The 15,923-nt window shown below is 43.8% G+C and overlaps 2 protein-coding genes across 3 annotated transcripts; one reads left to right on the top strand and one right to left on the bottom strand.

The window, feature by feature from the left end:
* Positions 1 to 799: 799 nt before the first annotated feature.
* On the top strand, positions 800 to 7,838 carry LOC110979141 (uncharacterized). The gene is made up of 4 exons (XM_022234700.2): positions 800 to 1,266; positions 4,095 to 4,234; positions 5,695 to 6,072; positions 6,348 to 7,838. Exons 2-4 carry the CDS (start codon positions 4,108 to 4,110, stop codon positions 6,794 to 6,796), a joined length of 954 nt encoding a protein of 317 aa, XP_022090392.1. The 5' UTR covers positions 800 to 1,266; positions 4,095 to 4,107; the 3' UTR covers positions 6,797 to 7,838.
* LOC110979142 (63 kDa sperm flagellar membrane protein-like) lies at positions 7,345 to 12,265 on the bottom strand. 2 transcript variants are annotated; one of them, XM_022234701.2, is made up of 7 exons: positions 12,020 to 12,265; positions 10,946 to 10,975; positions 10,521 to 10,538; positions 10,276 to 10,287; positions 9,710 to 9,819; positions 8,933 to 9,049; positions 7,345 to 8,472 (listed from the first exon to the last, which is right to left on the bottom strand). In XM_022234701.2, exons 1-7 carry the CDS (start codon positions 12,063 to 12,065, stop codon positions 8,119 to 8,121), a joined length of 687 nt encoding a protein of 228 aa, XP_022090393.1. In that variant the 5' UTR covers positions 12,066 to 12,265; the 3' UTR covers positions 7,345 to 8,118. The 2 variants fall into 2 exon arrangements, with proteins under 2 accessions (XP_022090393.1, XP_087003122.1); XM_087146996.1 differs by lacking the exon at positions 10,276 to 10,287.
* Positions 12,266 to 15,923: the final 3,658 nt, after the last annotated feature.

Here is a 15,923-nt window from a genome sequence, read left to right as displayed (position 1 = left end):
TATCGTCAGCCGACTCCTGACCTTGCTGGCAAGGCCTCGCCGCGGTGAGAGGGCGTGTTTCCAATACCACCCAGGTTGAATCGTCACAAGTTACGTTGGGAACCGTGCCACTGTCGTCCAGTTTCGCCCATGCAAAATGCACTCAGTCTGGCGCTGCCATGTGTCGAGAAGTAATAGTGGGCGGAGTTGGGGTCAATTTTAAATTGGGGAGGGTGGAAGGAAGACAGAACAATGCGCCATAAAATCTTTATGTTGCTTATTGACAGGGTCCGCTAAACGTTTTTTACAAAAACGGAGATCGGCGGATCTTCTAAAAAGTGGAAACGTTCGTCTACAGTGTTTAATGTATCTATATTAATTGCTTTTATTATGGAGGACTGAGAGCGCCGTAAGCAGCCGTAAGCTTGTATTTTCGGGTCAGTAGTTTCTGCTTTTTACGCAAAACATTTTTTCTGCAATATATCGGCTTGGATGCACATTCCATCACCAGTGTCTTCAATTTATTGGTGTTGTTTTGATGTCCAGAAATCTTAATGTTTTCAGTGACTGAACAGCAAAACTGATGATTGAAGAATAATGTTATTGTGACAAGCCCGTAGCCACGTTTACAACAGCTGAGGGCTTGCAGATGAACAGGGCGAGGTGGTTGTTACATTTATGCCAAATTTCAATGAGATTTATTGCTGCACACTCAAGACCTTAAAGGGGCTTAATGGTCCGACCCGGCGGGAGATGGGGGGGACGCATTTTCAAAAGTCACATGGGGGAGCCGTCTTAATTCGCATAGCTGGAAAGTGCTCTTTGCGTGATTGACACAAATTCCATGATCAGGTTGGCAGCACTGCGTATTTTGATAATGAAAGGGGTCCCGCGTCAGAGATTGCGTTATTATGAGTCACGTCTGTCGCATCGCACATCTGCCAGTGCATGTACTTGAGGCCATGCAGGAACTGTGGACGCACGTCGCACGCGACTTTCGGCTCAGAGTCAATTCTAAGTTGGACCCCGGTTGTTTACATTTTTAGGCCTGTGGTTCGGGAAAATCGCGGGCGACATCACTGACACACAGTGACGGGATACATTTCTGTTGTGTAAAGGTCGGCACAGCTGTTCTTCCACGAATTCGGGCTTCTGTTTCTGTTCAACTCTTAAGGACGGTTCTGATTTTCCGCAAGTTCATGTCATTTGCCGAGGATTACAACGCAGCTGTTACATTTTGCGTTTCCCAGAGAACTGAGAGCAGCACCTGCAAGCTTCAAATTTACGGTAAGACCGTAGCATATTCCTACCTTGCTTGGAGTTGTCACTGAAAGGAATGGTGGTTTCACGTATCCTAAATAATGGAGAAAACTTCTGTTTTGAATACTGCCTTCTCTGTGGGCATTTGTAGTGTGTTTTTGGTCGTCTCAAAGTTGCCTAGCTGGTGTGACTCTGCCCCTTACGAAGAATATTTTGAATTCATGTTATTTTTATTCTTCAAAATGTTGCACAGTGGTTTTTAGTGACAATGTCCGCTGAGTGCCTGAAGACACTGTGACGTACACAGCTCCAGTGTGCGCGTTTTTTCACAGCGCCATAAATTGGCCCGATGTCAGACATTTTGTGAACTACACATGTAGCTGATTGAAATCTCGCCGTTTCAGCTCAAGTCCTTGTTTTATATATGTGTTGACTCCAACATGGCAGCAGTATAATGCTCTAGTTTTGCGTAAAACATTTTACAATAGAAGTTCCAATAATTCGTATCAGAAAGTTAAGATCAAATTGTTTTCCTCTTCAAGGAGGCTTCCCTTCCACATAAATTAAGTCTCCTTCTGAGTGCCATTTTCATTTTAATGGGGCTGATATGATCAGAAAGGCTTCCAGTCTGCAGTTTCACATTAAGATTGCCATCGAAGCAGACCGAACTTGATTGGAAGCGATGTTGCGTGTCCTGTGCGACTGACACAACGGCAATCGTCTCACCGTCCCGTGCCGCAACGTAACAACTGTCCCAGCGAACTTTGCTGCATCTTGCGTGCCCTCGCTCGAGAAATTTGGAAATTCCGTGATGCAGGATTCTGAAAAAAGAGACATCCAATTGTACCCCGAGCTTCCAAACACTGATTTAAACTGGAACAGGCCAAGGCAAATTAATAGCAATTGACCTTTCATTTGTTTACTCACTTTGTTTTACGGACACTGACCTTAAGTGACCTCAATTCCATTTTTTTCAAATTCATTTTTATCTTTCCCTTCAGGGACTCCAGGAGAATGGCATATTGACTAATCTGATTAGACGCCCTAACTTTGCTGGTACCGCACTCACGAGCACATTCTCCACCTTGACGCGCGCGTGCATTTGGCAAATCACGACACCCTATTGATCGAAGAGGCAGTGTAACGCGCGCGTACTACCTATCTACGAGGGTTGTGCCACCGCAGTAATGGCTTCCAATTCTGGTGGTCAAATTATATTATAGTGTTATCGATCCCTCAAAAAACGAGAACTCAACCTCCAAGTTTGATATATAAATTCGGTGTCGTGGTATACGGGGCACAGACGCACTACATTACTCGGTGTCCCACTTGCTTTCGTGTGATAATTGATATAATATAGTCTATCGAATGTTTTGGACCACATTGTAAACGATGAAGGGTTTGTGGAAACATTCCAGTGTAGAAATTATGCTTGGAAGGTCAAGGGGGTTGCGACAGTGCCATTTGTAGAGTTTTAGCGACTTGTACTGCCACCTGAAATAATTAAGAGCTAATGGGCCTAATTTATTTGGCCCATATCCCCTGCTTTATAGCTTCATATTTAATATCCGGAAAGAGACACTGTTTGGCCCCATCACGTTCCCCTTAACGTCTGTGTATAATGACGTCGGGAATCGACAAACCATACGCCGTCACAGCTGTCCTTCCGAATTTGATTCTTTCAACATGCCGCATCGAAGCTGTACCGAATTAAACCTTTGACCTTAATCCATTCTTTGGTAACCGGCGTTCGTCACGACGACTCCAAGAGAAATTCCAGGCTTGTTTGATTGCTTCTCCACTTGCAGTATTTTTTTTCTTCTGACCGCTGTGGTGAATATATTCCCCTCATACAGCAACCGGTGAGGGGATCAACCCTTTACTCACCCTGCAAAACATTAAATCCTCAAGCAAAACATTAAATCCTCAGTTCAGAAAAGCCAAAACGTGCATGTGAAACAGCTTAGTACTTTAACATGCTTCACTGTCAATTGTTTATAAGCATCCTAGCTCAATCCTGCGCTTTTGAGCTTTCAAAACAAACTCAAAGTTTGATCCTGCAGCTTCCCCGTTCCCACGGTCTTGAAGTCAACATCGATCAACCTGAAGCAATGTACATGTACGCATGCACCTTCTAACCGTAATGTGGGTTAAAGATCAGCAGGGTTTAAATATTAACGCTGGGAAAGATATAGTTCGGTTTCCCCTCGGGGGCTGAGGATGATGATTACGAAATCAGATGGTCTGGTTCCCGGTCCCATGATTGTTCTTGTGCCTGTAGAAGGCGAAAAAAAGGAAATCTGTTCCGAGCCACCTGGATCTTCAGGTTGGTGGTTATCTCCGGTCTCCATGGCGTGAAACGACTGAGAATATTTCTATTTCCCCAGAATGGAATGCCAGTCCATCACGTGTTGCTTGCCATGCCCTCAAACTGTTACTACCCATTTATACTCCTGTGTGAAGAGAGACAAGCAGGTGTGATGGTTTTCCCAAGGCCACAAAGCAGGAACCTGGCCAAAAAATAAAATCTCACTAATCAAAAGTTTTGGGCAGACTATGGAGGGTTTGCATAACTACCATCTTGCAGGTCAGTGCTTTTGTTCCACAGGATATGCACAAAGGAGTTTTCCCGGTGAAACAAAGAACTTCCCCTGCCAGATGGCTACCACGCAAAGCCTCTATACGTTATTTCAATTTCCAGACAGCATGCCGGCATTGATGGCAATAAACCCGAAAAATAGTGTACAGATTTTCACATTCATCCTTAGTAAATGCACAAGAAAGCACTGAAATTCTACACAAAAATAGAAGAAGCATCTTTGGAAAGGAACTCAAGATTTTACGTCTAATTTCAGCACGTTTGGCAAAATGGTGAGAGCGGCGGAGATTCTGGTCTTGCTGGCCGCACTGGGTGCTGCGGCGTCATCGGTGGCTAACAACTACCACGACACTTGCGCCTCGGATCCCGCGGTGGGCGTGATCAAGATTCGACCAGGTAGGGACGCAGTCAGAGGTGGGAGGAAAGGGAGGGGAAATGGTGAGCGGCGGGGGGGGGGTCCTATGAGGAGTACCTCCCCTCCGGGAAGAGGTTCCATCCTCGGTGTCACGGCCCTCTATGTCCATCGTGGTGGCTGTCTATCGTCAAACGGAATCTGGACTTCTAAAGTAGGTTATAGTCAAAGAGCTAGAATGAAAACTAGAGCGCCGGCTCACGTACAAAGTGATGCCTGCTTGACGCATCCATGTTTGTGCACTAACCTATGGAAAACTCGACATTTTGTACGGCTTCTGTACTTCTATTTTGCATATCTCTGTCTGTATTCTAAAACGACACGTCAACAAAGTCGATACACAAACAACCTGAACCCCCAATCAACAAATGAGCGTTTCATTTGGCTCTGCCCCCCCCCCCCAAAAAACACAAACGCTTGCGCGTACAAACTGCACATGAATTTTTCCGTGACTTTTTAAATCGGATTTTATGGGTACCCAATTCGCACGACAGCTGCTGCTCCAGAGCCGTCGACTCACTTGATACTGACTGAAACCAGGGAACGATTTTTTTAAGCTCAACGTATTCATCGAAAGACAGCCGTCGAAAGACGTACATACGAAATTGAACAACCTTGCTCGAATGTCAGGGAAACATTCGTTTTAAAATAATCAATTAAGGATGTGCAGTAGCTGATTACCTTAATATGCGCCATTGCTCTGTACGTGTGCGCCTTATTCCAAAGACGCACTGACATTCGCTTGTGTTGTTCTTATGCGTTGCATTTAGAATACATAGTTCGATACCTATTCCATCTCATTTGTAATGTTCTACAAGCACGCGCATAGATTTAAAATGTCTGCACCCAGGATGGTGCCAAATTTTAGCTCTCTTGTTTTTATATATAGCTCTATGGTCGTGGTCTATTTTCGGCAGTTAGACTATTTTCTCTGGGGTCGTTTTGGTTGGTAAAGCGGTGTGGTCGACATCCAGTTCAAAGGGGTCAGTCACATCAACTGCAAATATTGATGCGACTGATTCGCCACATTTAAGGGTGCTTCATCCGCACAACCTCTCCCTCCAAAAAAATTATTCATCGGCAAAGTTTGGAGTATCATAATGAATTATCCACCTCTAGCAGAAGCACATCATCATCGGTTGATAAAGGCTATGTAGATCAGAAGTGCTCATGTTGTTGGTAGCTATGCGACCGTAACGCGTGCATTTTACACTCGTTCGTGAACCAGTGAAGTTTACTTCCGACGAAAGAAAAGAATGGCGCGCTCTCTTGGTTCAGCTTCAGGTTCATATTCGTTGTCACACAATTTCAGGGGCTTTGTCATGGTAGTGTTCCCTCGACTTCAGTAAAGGTTGAGGTTGTGCTGGAAGATTCATAGTTTTGGAATTGAGGTGATGGTTGAAGGTTGTGGCTGTGGGTGTCTTTTTTTTTTTATTGTGTTTAGGAAAGGTAAAAGGTCGCGTCTCGTCGTCCGCCAAGAGGCACACATGCCGTTTCGGTTGCACACGGATACTCAGCCCCGTCTGCGGCAGCGATGGGACCACCTACGGCAACGAGTGCGCCCTGTGCGCGGCGGCCTGCCGGCAGCACTCCCTATACCTGGCCTGCCGGGGCGAGTGCCCGTGCCCGCTGCCGACCGACCTGGACCGTGGAGACATTGGGTTGGTGGTGGCCGACGATGCCGATGCTGTCGGGGTGGCGCTGGCTGCGGCTGCGCCCACGCAGGAGATCGAGCAGCATGTGCAGGGTCTGGCCCACGCTGCAACAGAGCAACATCAACCTCGGAAGGGACCGAAGAAACTCAAAAAGAATCCCAACCCAGGTATGGATTTAGTTTATTGAATAACCACTGAAATAACATTACGCCGAAAAATAGTATACCGGAAAACGATGGACAACAGCATCACAGGTCCTTTTAAATTTCAAAGCGTAATCTGTGCTGTTAAAGTAGGTACCGGGTTACTTTAATAGTAACCGTGTGGACCATTCACAGTTTTTGCAATTATGTATAGAATCAGTTTGGAGCCTTCCTTTCTCTCATTTGACAATGTTGGTAAGCAAATAAAGTTAACTTCGAATTTCTTTTACTCTAATCAGTAATTGTGATCGCCGGCCTCGACCTTAGCGTGGCAACGGGCGCTGTAACCGCAGGCGTCCTTAACAACGTCAGCCTCGACCTGCGAGCGGACATGGCACCTGAGAGTAACCCGGTCACCCAGTCGGCTGTCTGGATGGTGGAGCTGTACCACAAAGGGCGGGGGAGGTCGCCAAAGCAGGGCCTGGTCCACCGGGCCCTCAGCCCCTACCAGTCAGGGGACTCGGACGCGGGCCGACCCCTGAGCATCCAGGGCATCGACTACGAGGTGGACCTGCGCGGAAAGACCTGCGAGGACGCTGCGAAGATCTGCGCTCACCTAAAGCATCAGAGGACCGGGAAGCGGAGAGCGAAGGCCCTCGGAAAGCCAACATCCAGAGTGCTGCGCCGCTGCGTCAAGCTGAAGTGCCGGGCAGGTGGCTCTAAACATCAGCAGGAACTAGGAGGTTGACCTCTCTGAAGTTAAGCCATCCCAGCGTCCTCGAACGAGGAAACTACACGTGCGATGAAGTTAAGTTGGTTCCTAACAGTATGTGCATGCATCTTAAAATTTTGCTGTGCCAAGGAAAGCAAGCCTATAACTACGAGTTTGCCTTTGGGGAAGGCGACACATTCAAACAGCTAGCTACATTTTAAAGTAACAGCTACATTACTTGTTAATTTTATACCTTTACCCGAGTCATATATCAGTTTTCTTCAGTATTTGTAATATGAAAGAACATTTTTAATTCATTAAACGGTTATTCGGTGGCTTATGTTTTTCCTTCAAGAGGACTGTATATGTAATGAGGGCGTCACATATACCAACTGCCAGGCGCGTTTAGAAAAAAAATTGAATCAACCTTACTGCCGAAATGGAAGACACGACCAAGAAATGACCGAAGATACGACTAAAGCATTTTACCAGCAAGTTTCCTAGGTTTTTTCTCTGCGTCATAAAGTGCGTCGAGATTCAACAGAAAAACAAGCACTCACAAAACAAAGTCAGTTGGTTACACCTTTTGTCTCTGCTGGGACCGCTCAAACCGTTTATTTCTGTCGTCCAACCTGGACCGTCAATAAAATCGGCTTTATATTTCCGAAAGCGTCATATGAGGTCAGTTGTCAGGAGTGTAATGTTTGTGCGCATGGGTAGAAGACGTACGGGGGGGCTCCCGGAGGTCAAGTTTTAAAACAGCAAAACATAGTATGAAAGAAATTGCATGAAATGCACAAGCGTGGAATACGGTTTAAATTGAAGGTGTAAATAAAATTTCATTGTTTTTTATTTTGGTTACTTTTCTCTTTTCAAAGTCATTTGTGCAAATTTGTTCAATTTTAGATCTTCAAATTTTGGATATCATTCACCTTGGAATCATAAAAATAGCATATATTAATGATTATACAGAATAATCTTCACGTATAAACACTGAGATGTCACTCGTATCTTGAAATATTATCGGAAAAAACTGTTTATTGCTAGGATGGAATAAAATGACAAATTTACCACTTTATTTTGTTGTCATGCTAAATTGGTCTTGGGTTTCTGGCAGCTAAGTCTTGAACAGCACTGGCAAACCGCAAAGGAATGGCTCGCCAGTTTCCTTGTGCAATCGGGCCAACCATTGTGTGACTTTCCATTTTTCATCCACATTCATTTTGAGCTCAGTAATGTCAATGTTAGGCTACTGACACAACGGAAATTAATTTCAACCTTTTTGTTTCCGAAATCATTCCGATGGGTAATGTGAGGCTCTTGAGTTCTGGGCGTGAAGGAGCATCCATTCGCGCGCACTAGGCGAGAAGAGCGGAGAACAGCAGCAGGTGGAGGCCGACCACAGCCGCCAGAGGACGGGCCACCGGGTCGCCGCCGCTGGTGACCTCGGGCGGCGCCGTGCTCACCCCTGGCTCGTGTCCCTCCCACTTGTCCACGGCCGGGTCCCAGTTGTTGGGCTCGGGCAGGGCCAGGAAGCTGACCCCCATGGCCTGGTTGCAGGAGTCCTGGGACTGACCCTCGGCGGAGAAGCAGCAGTAGAAGCACTCGATGTCGGCCGGCAGCGGGTCGTGGCCCAGGATACCGAACCGCATACAATCGGCCCCCTTGATGGGGTCCGACACCAATTCGTAGAACCTGTCGTAGCATTCGTCCTGTTGACGTCAGGAATCAGAAGTAGACATTTACAGAGCTCTGTCAATAACATCGTACAGTGAAATGTGCACAAAGCATTCGTCAAAGCGCAAAGGAAAGAGCTATAGACGTGGGTACTCTACTCCAAATGCATGTTTAAAAACTGTGAATTTTGTCTCCCGAACCCTCTTATAACACACAAACATTTTGTGACACCAGTGACAAAATAAGGACCTCAATGAGAAATATAGCTCAAAACCCAGCACCGTCATACACACACATTTCCTGGTATAGGAAAACTTTGAAAGAGGTGGGAAAACTTCATCCTGTTTTAATAATGCACAAAAGTTGCACCGCCGCTGCCATAGGATTAGAAGAGACATTAAATTAACGTGTGTGTTTTCGGATCAACAACATGCACAACGATGGGAGGCAGGTTGAACAGTCAGCTCCAGCGAACCTGTCGGTCAAATTACTTACGAATTCCATGCAGCCCTTCTGAGCCGTGTAGCCGTCCCCGGCGGCGTTCATCTTGATCAGGCTAAAACAGTTGGATCGCTCGTAGGTACACTTGGTCAATGTCCCGTTTTCTCCCAGCTGAAAAAAGAAAGGATAACGAGACGGTAAGAACAAAAGTTTAAGTAACTAAACAAAAGTATTCTGATCCGCACAAGAACCGTTGTTAAAATATACAAGTACGCCCTCTCTTGTTCTGCCCTAAGCGGATAACCGGGAGTTGACCTTCAGTGATTTATCGCAGTGAGGCATCAGTGACCTGTACGAAATGTACGGAAGCATATTGCTGCCAACGCGGGAAAATTATTTTATCTCGTTTAAACGACATAGTCATATCGTTTAAACGAGATGTCTACATGTTTATCATTTAGGCCTAGACGAAATAGCTCTGTCGTTTAAACAAGATACTAAGTCGTTTAGACGAGATAGTTATGTTGTTTCATTATTTTACTTTTTTTTTTTTTCTTTTTTTCTTTTTTTTTTCGACTGACACATTTTTTATGTTATTGGTGTCCTTTCTGACTTTTGGACACTGGGCTCAAGGCGTAACACCCGTATTCTAGTGGCTCAATACCCAAAAAAGTCTGTGCACTCGGTGTTTAGTGAATGCATTAAAAACAAACCGATCCAAGTCAGCCCCGCCCTCTGGGCACGTGGGCAACTTTGCCTTGCAGCATGTGCCAGCTGTGATTGGTCAAATTAAGACATTGGGCGGTGCTCAAACCGTGCCGAAATACTAACGTGCACGCCGTTGCACTCGTCATTATCTTGCACGTTGTCGCAGGTGTAGCAGCGGACGTCGATGTTGCCCACACCGATGATTACCTCTTCCTCGTCGCCACCGCCCGGAGCTGAAATTAATCATTAAGATTGTCAAAGGTTGCTTGAGGGTTAAAGTGCATGCCTTAAGTAGCACGAAATCATATTCTATGGATAGAGATTTCTTTAGTACAATTCTTTTCGATTCCAAAATCTGTTTCTGAATTTAAATAATACTGAATTGATACATGACTTCCCTACAAAACAGACGTCAGTAAAAAAAGGTTTTGAAACAAAAATGTTTGATACTAGCAAATGAAAACTACTTCACTTTTTCACTTCATTTGGTGAAAGCATTATAGGCATGCAGAGCAAATGCCATGACTCCTAGATACTGGGTATTACAGCAAACATGTTTTGTAAGTAAGATGTAAACAAGATGAGGGGCAGGCCAAACTTAGTGTATACTAGGACTTGAGAATCATCGAAATTTCGAAACAACTAAATTGATTCTTGAACATATCATTACAAGCTGAAAGGCTACTTACCAGACGTTGGTGCTGTCGGAAAAGAGAGAAAGCCACAAAACTAAGATTAAAATGCAACTTTACAACTATTTCATCTCCGAAATCAGCGACCAAAACGAAACAATTTAACCTTCATAACAAAATATCACAAACATCAAACTAAAATTCCACATTCCCAACTCGAAACACGAAACGGAGATTGCACTGTTTTCGTACTAAACATAAATTTGGCATCCGTGAAAAATCCCAGCTATAAGAGTACGTACCGTTTGTCGATGCTAACACTGTGAAGAGAAAGGAAATGAGAAGTGATTATTTGATGATCTTCACCGAACAGACGTTAAAGTTGTTACTATAAATCAAAGATTGGAGGCAATAGACTTAGTGACATTGACATTTCCCTTCTTGAATCGTACTACATCCTTCCAAAATGATTAAAGATTTGAACAAGAACCGGAAGTAACTTGTAATTAATCTGATAATTGATGATTCAATTAAGGATTTAGAGTAATTGTGATTAATTAACCGAGAGCAACTGATTTTCAGTGTAGTCTCTTTTCTGACCCAAATTCACATTTTCAAGTTTGTGGTGGTTTTCCTTTTTGAAATTCCAAAATAAATTTGGAATGTGTACCCTTGACATGACAACCCAAAGATTTTGTTGGGCATCACTGTAGGCCTATTCACTTACCGACCGGAGTCAGCGCTATGAATATGGAAACTGTTGAGGATAGAAAAAAAAGAGTCATATGAAAGGTTTGTTTTTGTAGACGTTAATCATGGCAAAAGTCATAGTCAAAGAACGGTCCACACAGTAAAGATGGAGCAAGGTGGATTTTATTTTAGAGGTCTGCCTGATTTAAGACTCGGATGTTGCCGCCTGTCATTTTAGGACATCTCCGCATGTTAGCTTCAGTGGATTTTTCACATATCTGTATGTGAAATGTAATGTAGGCAATACAATGTCTGCTTTCCCCCCCCCCCCTTTAGGCCTGTAAGAGGCCTAAGCCTTTTGCGAGTTAAATTTGAATAAAATCTGATACATGGAGTTCTTTGGTTTATATGAACATAACAATTTGAATTCTCCATGCTGAATACACTGTTGCCTACTTTGTGATTTGGGGCAAGCTTTGCTTGGTCATGTAAGAGACGCTTCCACCAATACACTGTTCTCAATGGATAAGACGGGCACAAAGGAACCAGTCCATGCCAGAGGTGATGGTCGCTATGCAAAAGCTTGTCCCGAATAGCAAGGTATATAGGTCTATAACAACATTGTATTTAGGCTAGTCTGGGGAATTCAAATTGTTAGGACTAAACCTAGGCCTGTGTTTATGTGCAAAAACTCAGCGTAGGTCTACTAGATTTTATTCAAATTTAATTGCAAAACGGTTCATTAGGCTATGCCTATTTCGTAGAACGTTCAGAGAAATGTGAAGTTCTTATAGCATTCTGGCATTTGAGGTGGTGTGAATACTGTAGCGTTAGTGATAAAAGAGATCTGTCAAAACTTGATAAAGATTGCCAAGTCTAAACCTTTTGTCTATAGGCCCCAAGGCCCTATCGCGCACCAGACTTGAGAGAGAATAAAAATTCAAAATTTGTCCTTTTACTTTGGAACTTTCATTGGCGAATTCTTATCTAAGGGGTTAGATTAGGTCTATTACAGTAGATGAAACTGACACACATGAAGGTCTGGGCCTAAACGTGTTCTATTTGGCCAGTAGGCCATAAGTAGATTTAAGGTACAAAAAAGTGAACCTACCTGAGAAAACAACGCACAGCACCGTCTTCAAACAAAGCAATTCCATTCCGGTAGTTTTGTCCCAAATTTGACAGGGCAAAATTTGAAATATATAGGCCCACCCGTTGGGCCTTCGTCCTGAATTTAGGCCTATGCGGTGTATTTGAGAGTGCAGCAGCGCAGCGTATTCGTTTTGAATTCGCACAATCGATGAACAGAACACGTACACACACACGGCAGGCGTCACGTCACACTCAGTTTGAATTACGCGCACCGGCGAGGGTTTGTGGCGCGCGCGCAATGCGCGTACTGCACGCACGCCCTACCGGGGACGCGTCGTTTTATTATGGAATTAAATTTATTTCAATAGCCCCGGAAGCCCGTTTTGGACACGGCCTCAGAAACACAGACATTTAACGCATAGACCACTAGATCCTATTCAAAACTACAGGAGTATTCCATGACAATGCGAGTGGCCCGACTAAAATCAAAATATGTGAATTCGGTAATAGGAAATTTACGCACAGTTGAAGAATTCGAGCCCCAAAATTTTATGAAGACGGTTATTGATTCTCCAAAAAAAAAAAAGCTTCAATTTACTTAATCTGGCCCATGTAGATTCAAAATGCTGTGATTGCAACATTTGAAAAGAAGAGATAGCAGTGTCGAAAAGCAAAAAAACGCAATATTTTGGGAGCACAATACAGCCAATGTAAGTGCGTTTAGCGTAATGCCCACTGAACGCGCTGTCACCCACCGTTCTGCCCATTGTCTGCCCATCCGGTTCGTAAGTGTCGTCGTCACAAAGGCGGACGCGCCACGGTTTGCAGGCTCTCATTGGACAACCGCTGAAGTTGCGCGTTAACTTCCGGTTCCATGGTTCCATGTAAACGGCGATCAGTGCATGTAACCGTATGCAGTGCATGTGTGCAGTGGGCGTGGTTTAAACTAAAGTGACGTCACACTTACGAACCGGATACTTTTCAAAATCACAGTTATACGCGCAACACTGGTGGTCTGTGTGTTTATAATGTCTGTGCCATGGAGTATACAAAAACCAGAGCGCTAACTTCTCATTCTCCGCGCGGAAAAAATTTAATTTGATGCGGTTTTACAGAGCTCTATGTGCCGTCCTCGACGCAGACATTTTGAATCCATGTGCGTGCCCGGGATCATTCAAATTCAGATAGAATGAACATCGAGTATTTCTGAATGCAACGCTTAAGTACAACATACGCGAATGTCAGCGTACTTTGAATAAGGCGCACATGTACAGAGCATTGGCACTTGTTTATTCACACCCATAGTTGATTATTTTGAAATTGTATTTCATTTGAGCAAGGTCGTTCGATTTTGTACGCATTTCTTTCGATGGCTGTCTTTTGATGAATAATTCACTACTAAACTAAGTTGACTGCTCTGGAGCAGCGGCTGTCGTGCGCACCATGTACCGATGAAATCTGATTAATTAAAATACGTCATAGCAAAATTCATGTGCAGCGTATACGCGCACGCGTTTGTGGTTTCACTACACCAAATACGCGCCCATAGAAAACAGTGCAAAATCAGACCGAAATAGCGCCACCTGTCGACTCTCGGATAGAGGTTGGCCTCCGATTTTAGACCGGAAATTTAAGATTATGGCCAGAAGATTACTTTTTGTTCAATTTTATGAGGGTTAGCCACCAAAACATTTTTATTCGCCTTTTCCCGAAGATACCCAAAAAATAGTAATAAAACTATGCCCTCAGCTCTGAATGTAGCTGCCCACCTCTATCCAAAATAGGCCCGCAATTTGGGGCTTTTTGTGAAAGAAATACCCCGAACTGGAAAATATCAGTCCCGAATTCGGGATTTATATTTATATATCTATTTGTGGCATGCATGTCTTATTGTAAAAACCTTGTAGGATCACAAAATATTAATGAGCTCGCGGGCAGAAATACAACGATTTGGTGGAATGCACTCATGTGTTTTTGTCGCAGAGCAAAATAAAACGCTTATACACTGATTGTGCGTTCAGGTTGTTTGCGTATTGGCTTTGTTGACGTACTGTTTAGAACTCAGATGCAGATAAGCAAATAGCCGTACAAACTTTTGAACTTTCCATAAGTTTGTGCACAAACATGGATGCGCCCAACAGGCATCACTTTGTACATGGATCATTGCTTTAGTTTAGATATAGCTCTATGGTCTCAGTGTTCAGAAAGTTTGGAACCCAAATAAATATAGCGCCCGCTGTTGTTAGAATCAATCCATTTTGGCTGAAGGAGGAATGCGAAAGAACTAAGACTACGACGCTGGCTGTAATTGGGTTGTTGTGGTTTCTGTTTTGTATGACGCCGGGAGCACTCAGTGTAGAATGTGAAATTATTAGAGATGCATCATTCGTTTTTATACATTTCCATAAATAATGATAACTTCTCCAACAATGTATTAATTCTAAAAATGACCTAGGAAAGGTTCACAAATTGTTTGTGGCGAAGTCATCGGTAACAGCGATAACATTAAAATTTCCCAAGTCATTGCCACAGGATTCAAAATTATGTTTCATAATGAACAAATGTCAAGTGCGGACCTGCCCTAGCTCTACTCCTTCTGAGGTCAGGCATTACCACATAATAGACTAACAGGTATTTAAATGGGCCTTCAGTACTTCTAAAAATTTAATCTGTTGAGTGACAAAGCCTGACCTCAGGTAGGAGTACGGCATGTTGGCAAGTCTGCAACTGGCCCCCCAACGGTAACATCTTATTACAGTCCACGCTGCTCATTATCAATAGCGCCCTCATGTGATTGGCGACGAACACATATTGGGCCAGATCTTCATGGAACTTTTTGGGAAGATTACCAGGTGGGCAGATTTCAAAATAAGGAGAAAAAACCAGAAGATATCTCTCTATCTGCGTCAATCGCTCAGGATGAGGAGCCTGAGATTCAAAAGTGGAGGGTGAGGCAGCCCGTCTGTTTTGACGGAACAAAATGGCGATTTTGTGTTTGTTTATTTATTTCCCAGAATATGACGGGCCCGACGTTTCGAGCCTAGCAAAAACTTTTCTCAAAGGCAAAAAAAATTTCAAAATACTTTGGTTTTTTTGGAGGGGTCTTGGTTTATGTTTGTTTGGGTTTTGTTTTTAGGGAAAAATACCTATCGTGGAAATGCCACTGGGCCGCACCGCCGCACAAAGAGTGACCTCTACGCCCCTGACCCGAGCCTGGCAAAGTCTGACTACCACATAACAGTAGAAGTCCGATCACCAAATAATACTGTAGACATAAACTTTCCCATAGCTATAGTTATCTGTTTAGGTCTGTCATTAGCCATCGAGGCTTATCACGAGGAGATGTAGTGCGCTGGTTTAGAAGGATTTGTGAGATCCACCATCTGTTGGCTTTTAATTCCTTTGAATGATTAGGTTGGAAGAGATGCCGAAGTTGCAGACTCGTTGATGGATTCTCCATTGCTCAAAAACTCACCATGTTACCACGTGAGAGACCCGTTGCTGATGAAGTGCATGCGGCTGTCTTGATATCGTGCAGTTTCTTATAATCAGCACGAAAACTGTTGTAAGAAGCAGTAGCCAGTTGAATTTGCAAAATGTAAAAATTCTGTCACTGACAAACTTGTCAGGACTTTCCATTTTGGTGGTTTGTCTATTTTAATCGAAGGTGTCCCCTACAATTGGTTATTCATGCAAAAGGAAAGCTTTGGTTGTTCAAAAGACACATGACATTTATTTTCAGGCGATCCGAGAACAAAAACAAGGAAATATTGCAACAGTTACTATTGTCCTATTTACATTATCCATAAACAACGATGTTCGATTGCGAAATCACGTGTCACTGTTTATATTACATGGGATGTGCCTTAAAACGAAACAGGAGATGAAAAATAAAAACTCAAAAGCAAAAGCCATGTCTCTCA

This window comes from Acanthaster planci, linkage group LG16 (genome assembly GCF_054643075.1).
Source record: "Acanthaster planci isolate LZ-2023a linkage group LG16, COTS_SCS, whole genome shotgun sequence".
NCBI lineage: Eukaryota > Metazoa > Echinodermata > Asteroidea > Valvatida > Acanthasteridae > Acanthaster > Acanthaster planci.
Note: the sequence above shows the minus strand (reverse complement) of the source record. Positions and strands in the feature narration are given on the sequence as shown.

Coding starts and splice junctions, on each gene's coding strand:
- LOC110979141 (XM_022234700.2), top strand. CDS start 4,108: ATGGTGAGAGCGGCGGAGATTCTGGTCTTGCTGGCCGCACTGGGTGCT. Junction 4,235..5,694: donor CGTGATCAAGATTCGACCAG/GTAGGGACGCAG, acceptor TATTGTGTTTAG/GAAAGGTAAAAGGTCGCGTC. Junction 6,073..6,347: donor CAAAAAGAATCCCAACCCAG/GTATGGATTTAG, acceptor TACTCTAATCAG/TAATTGTGATCGCCGGCCTC.
- LOC110979142 (XM_022234701.2), bottom strand. CDS start 12,065: ATGGAATTGCTTTGTTTGAAGACGGTGCTGTGCGTTGTTTTCTCAG. Junction 10,976..12,019: donor GCTGTGCGTTGTTTTCTCAG/GTAGGTTCACTT, acceptor TATCCTCAACAG/TTTCCATATTCATAGCGCTG. Junction 9,050..9,709: donor ACGAGTGCAACGGCGTGCAC/GTTAGTATTTCG, acceptor TTCTTTTTTCAG/CTGGGAGAAAACGGGACATT.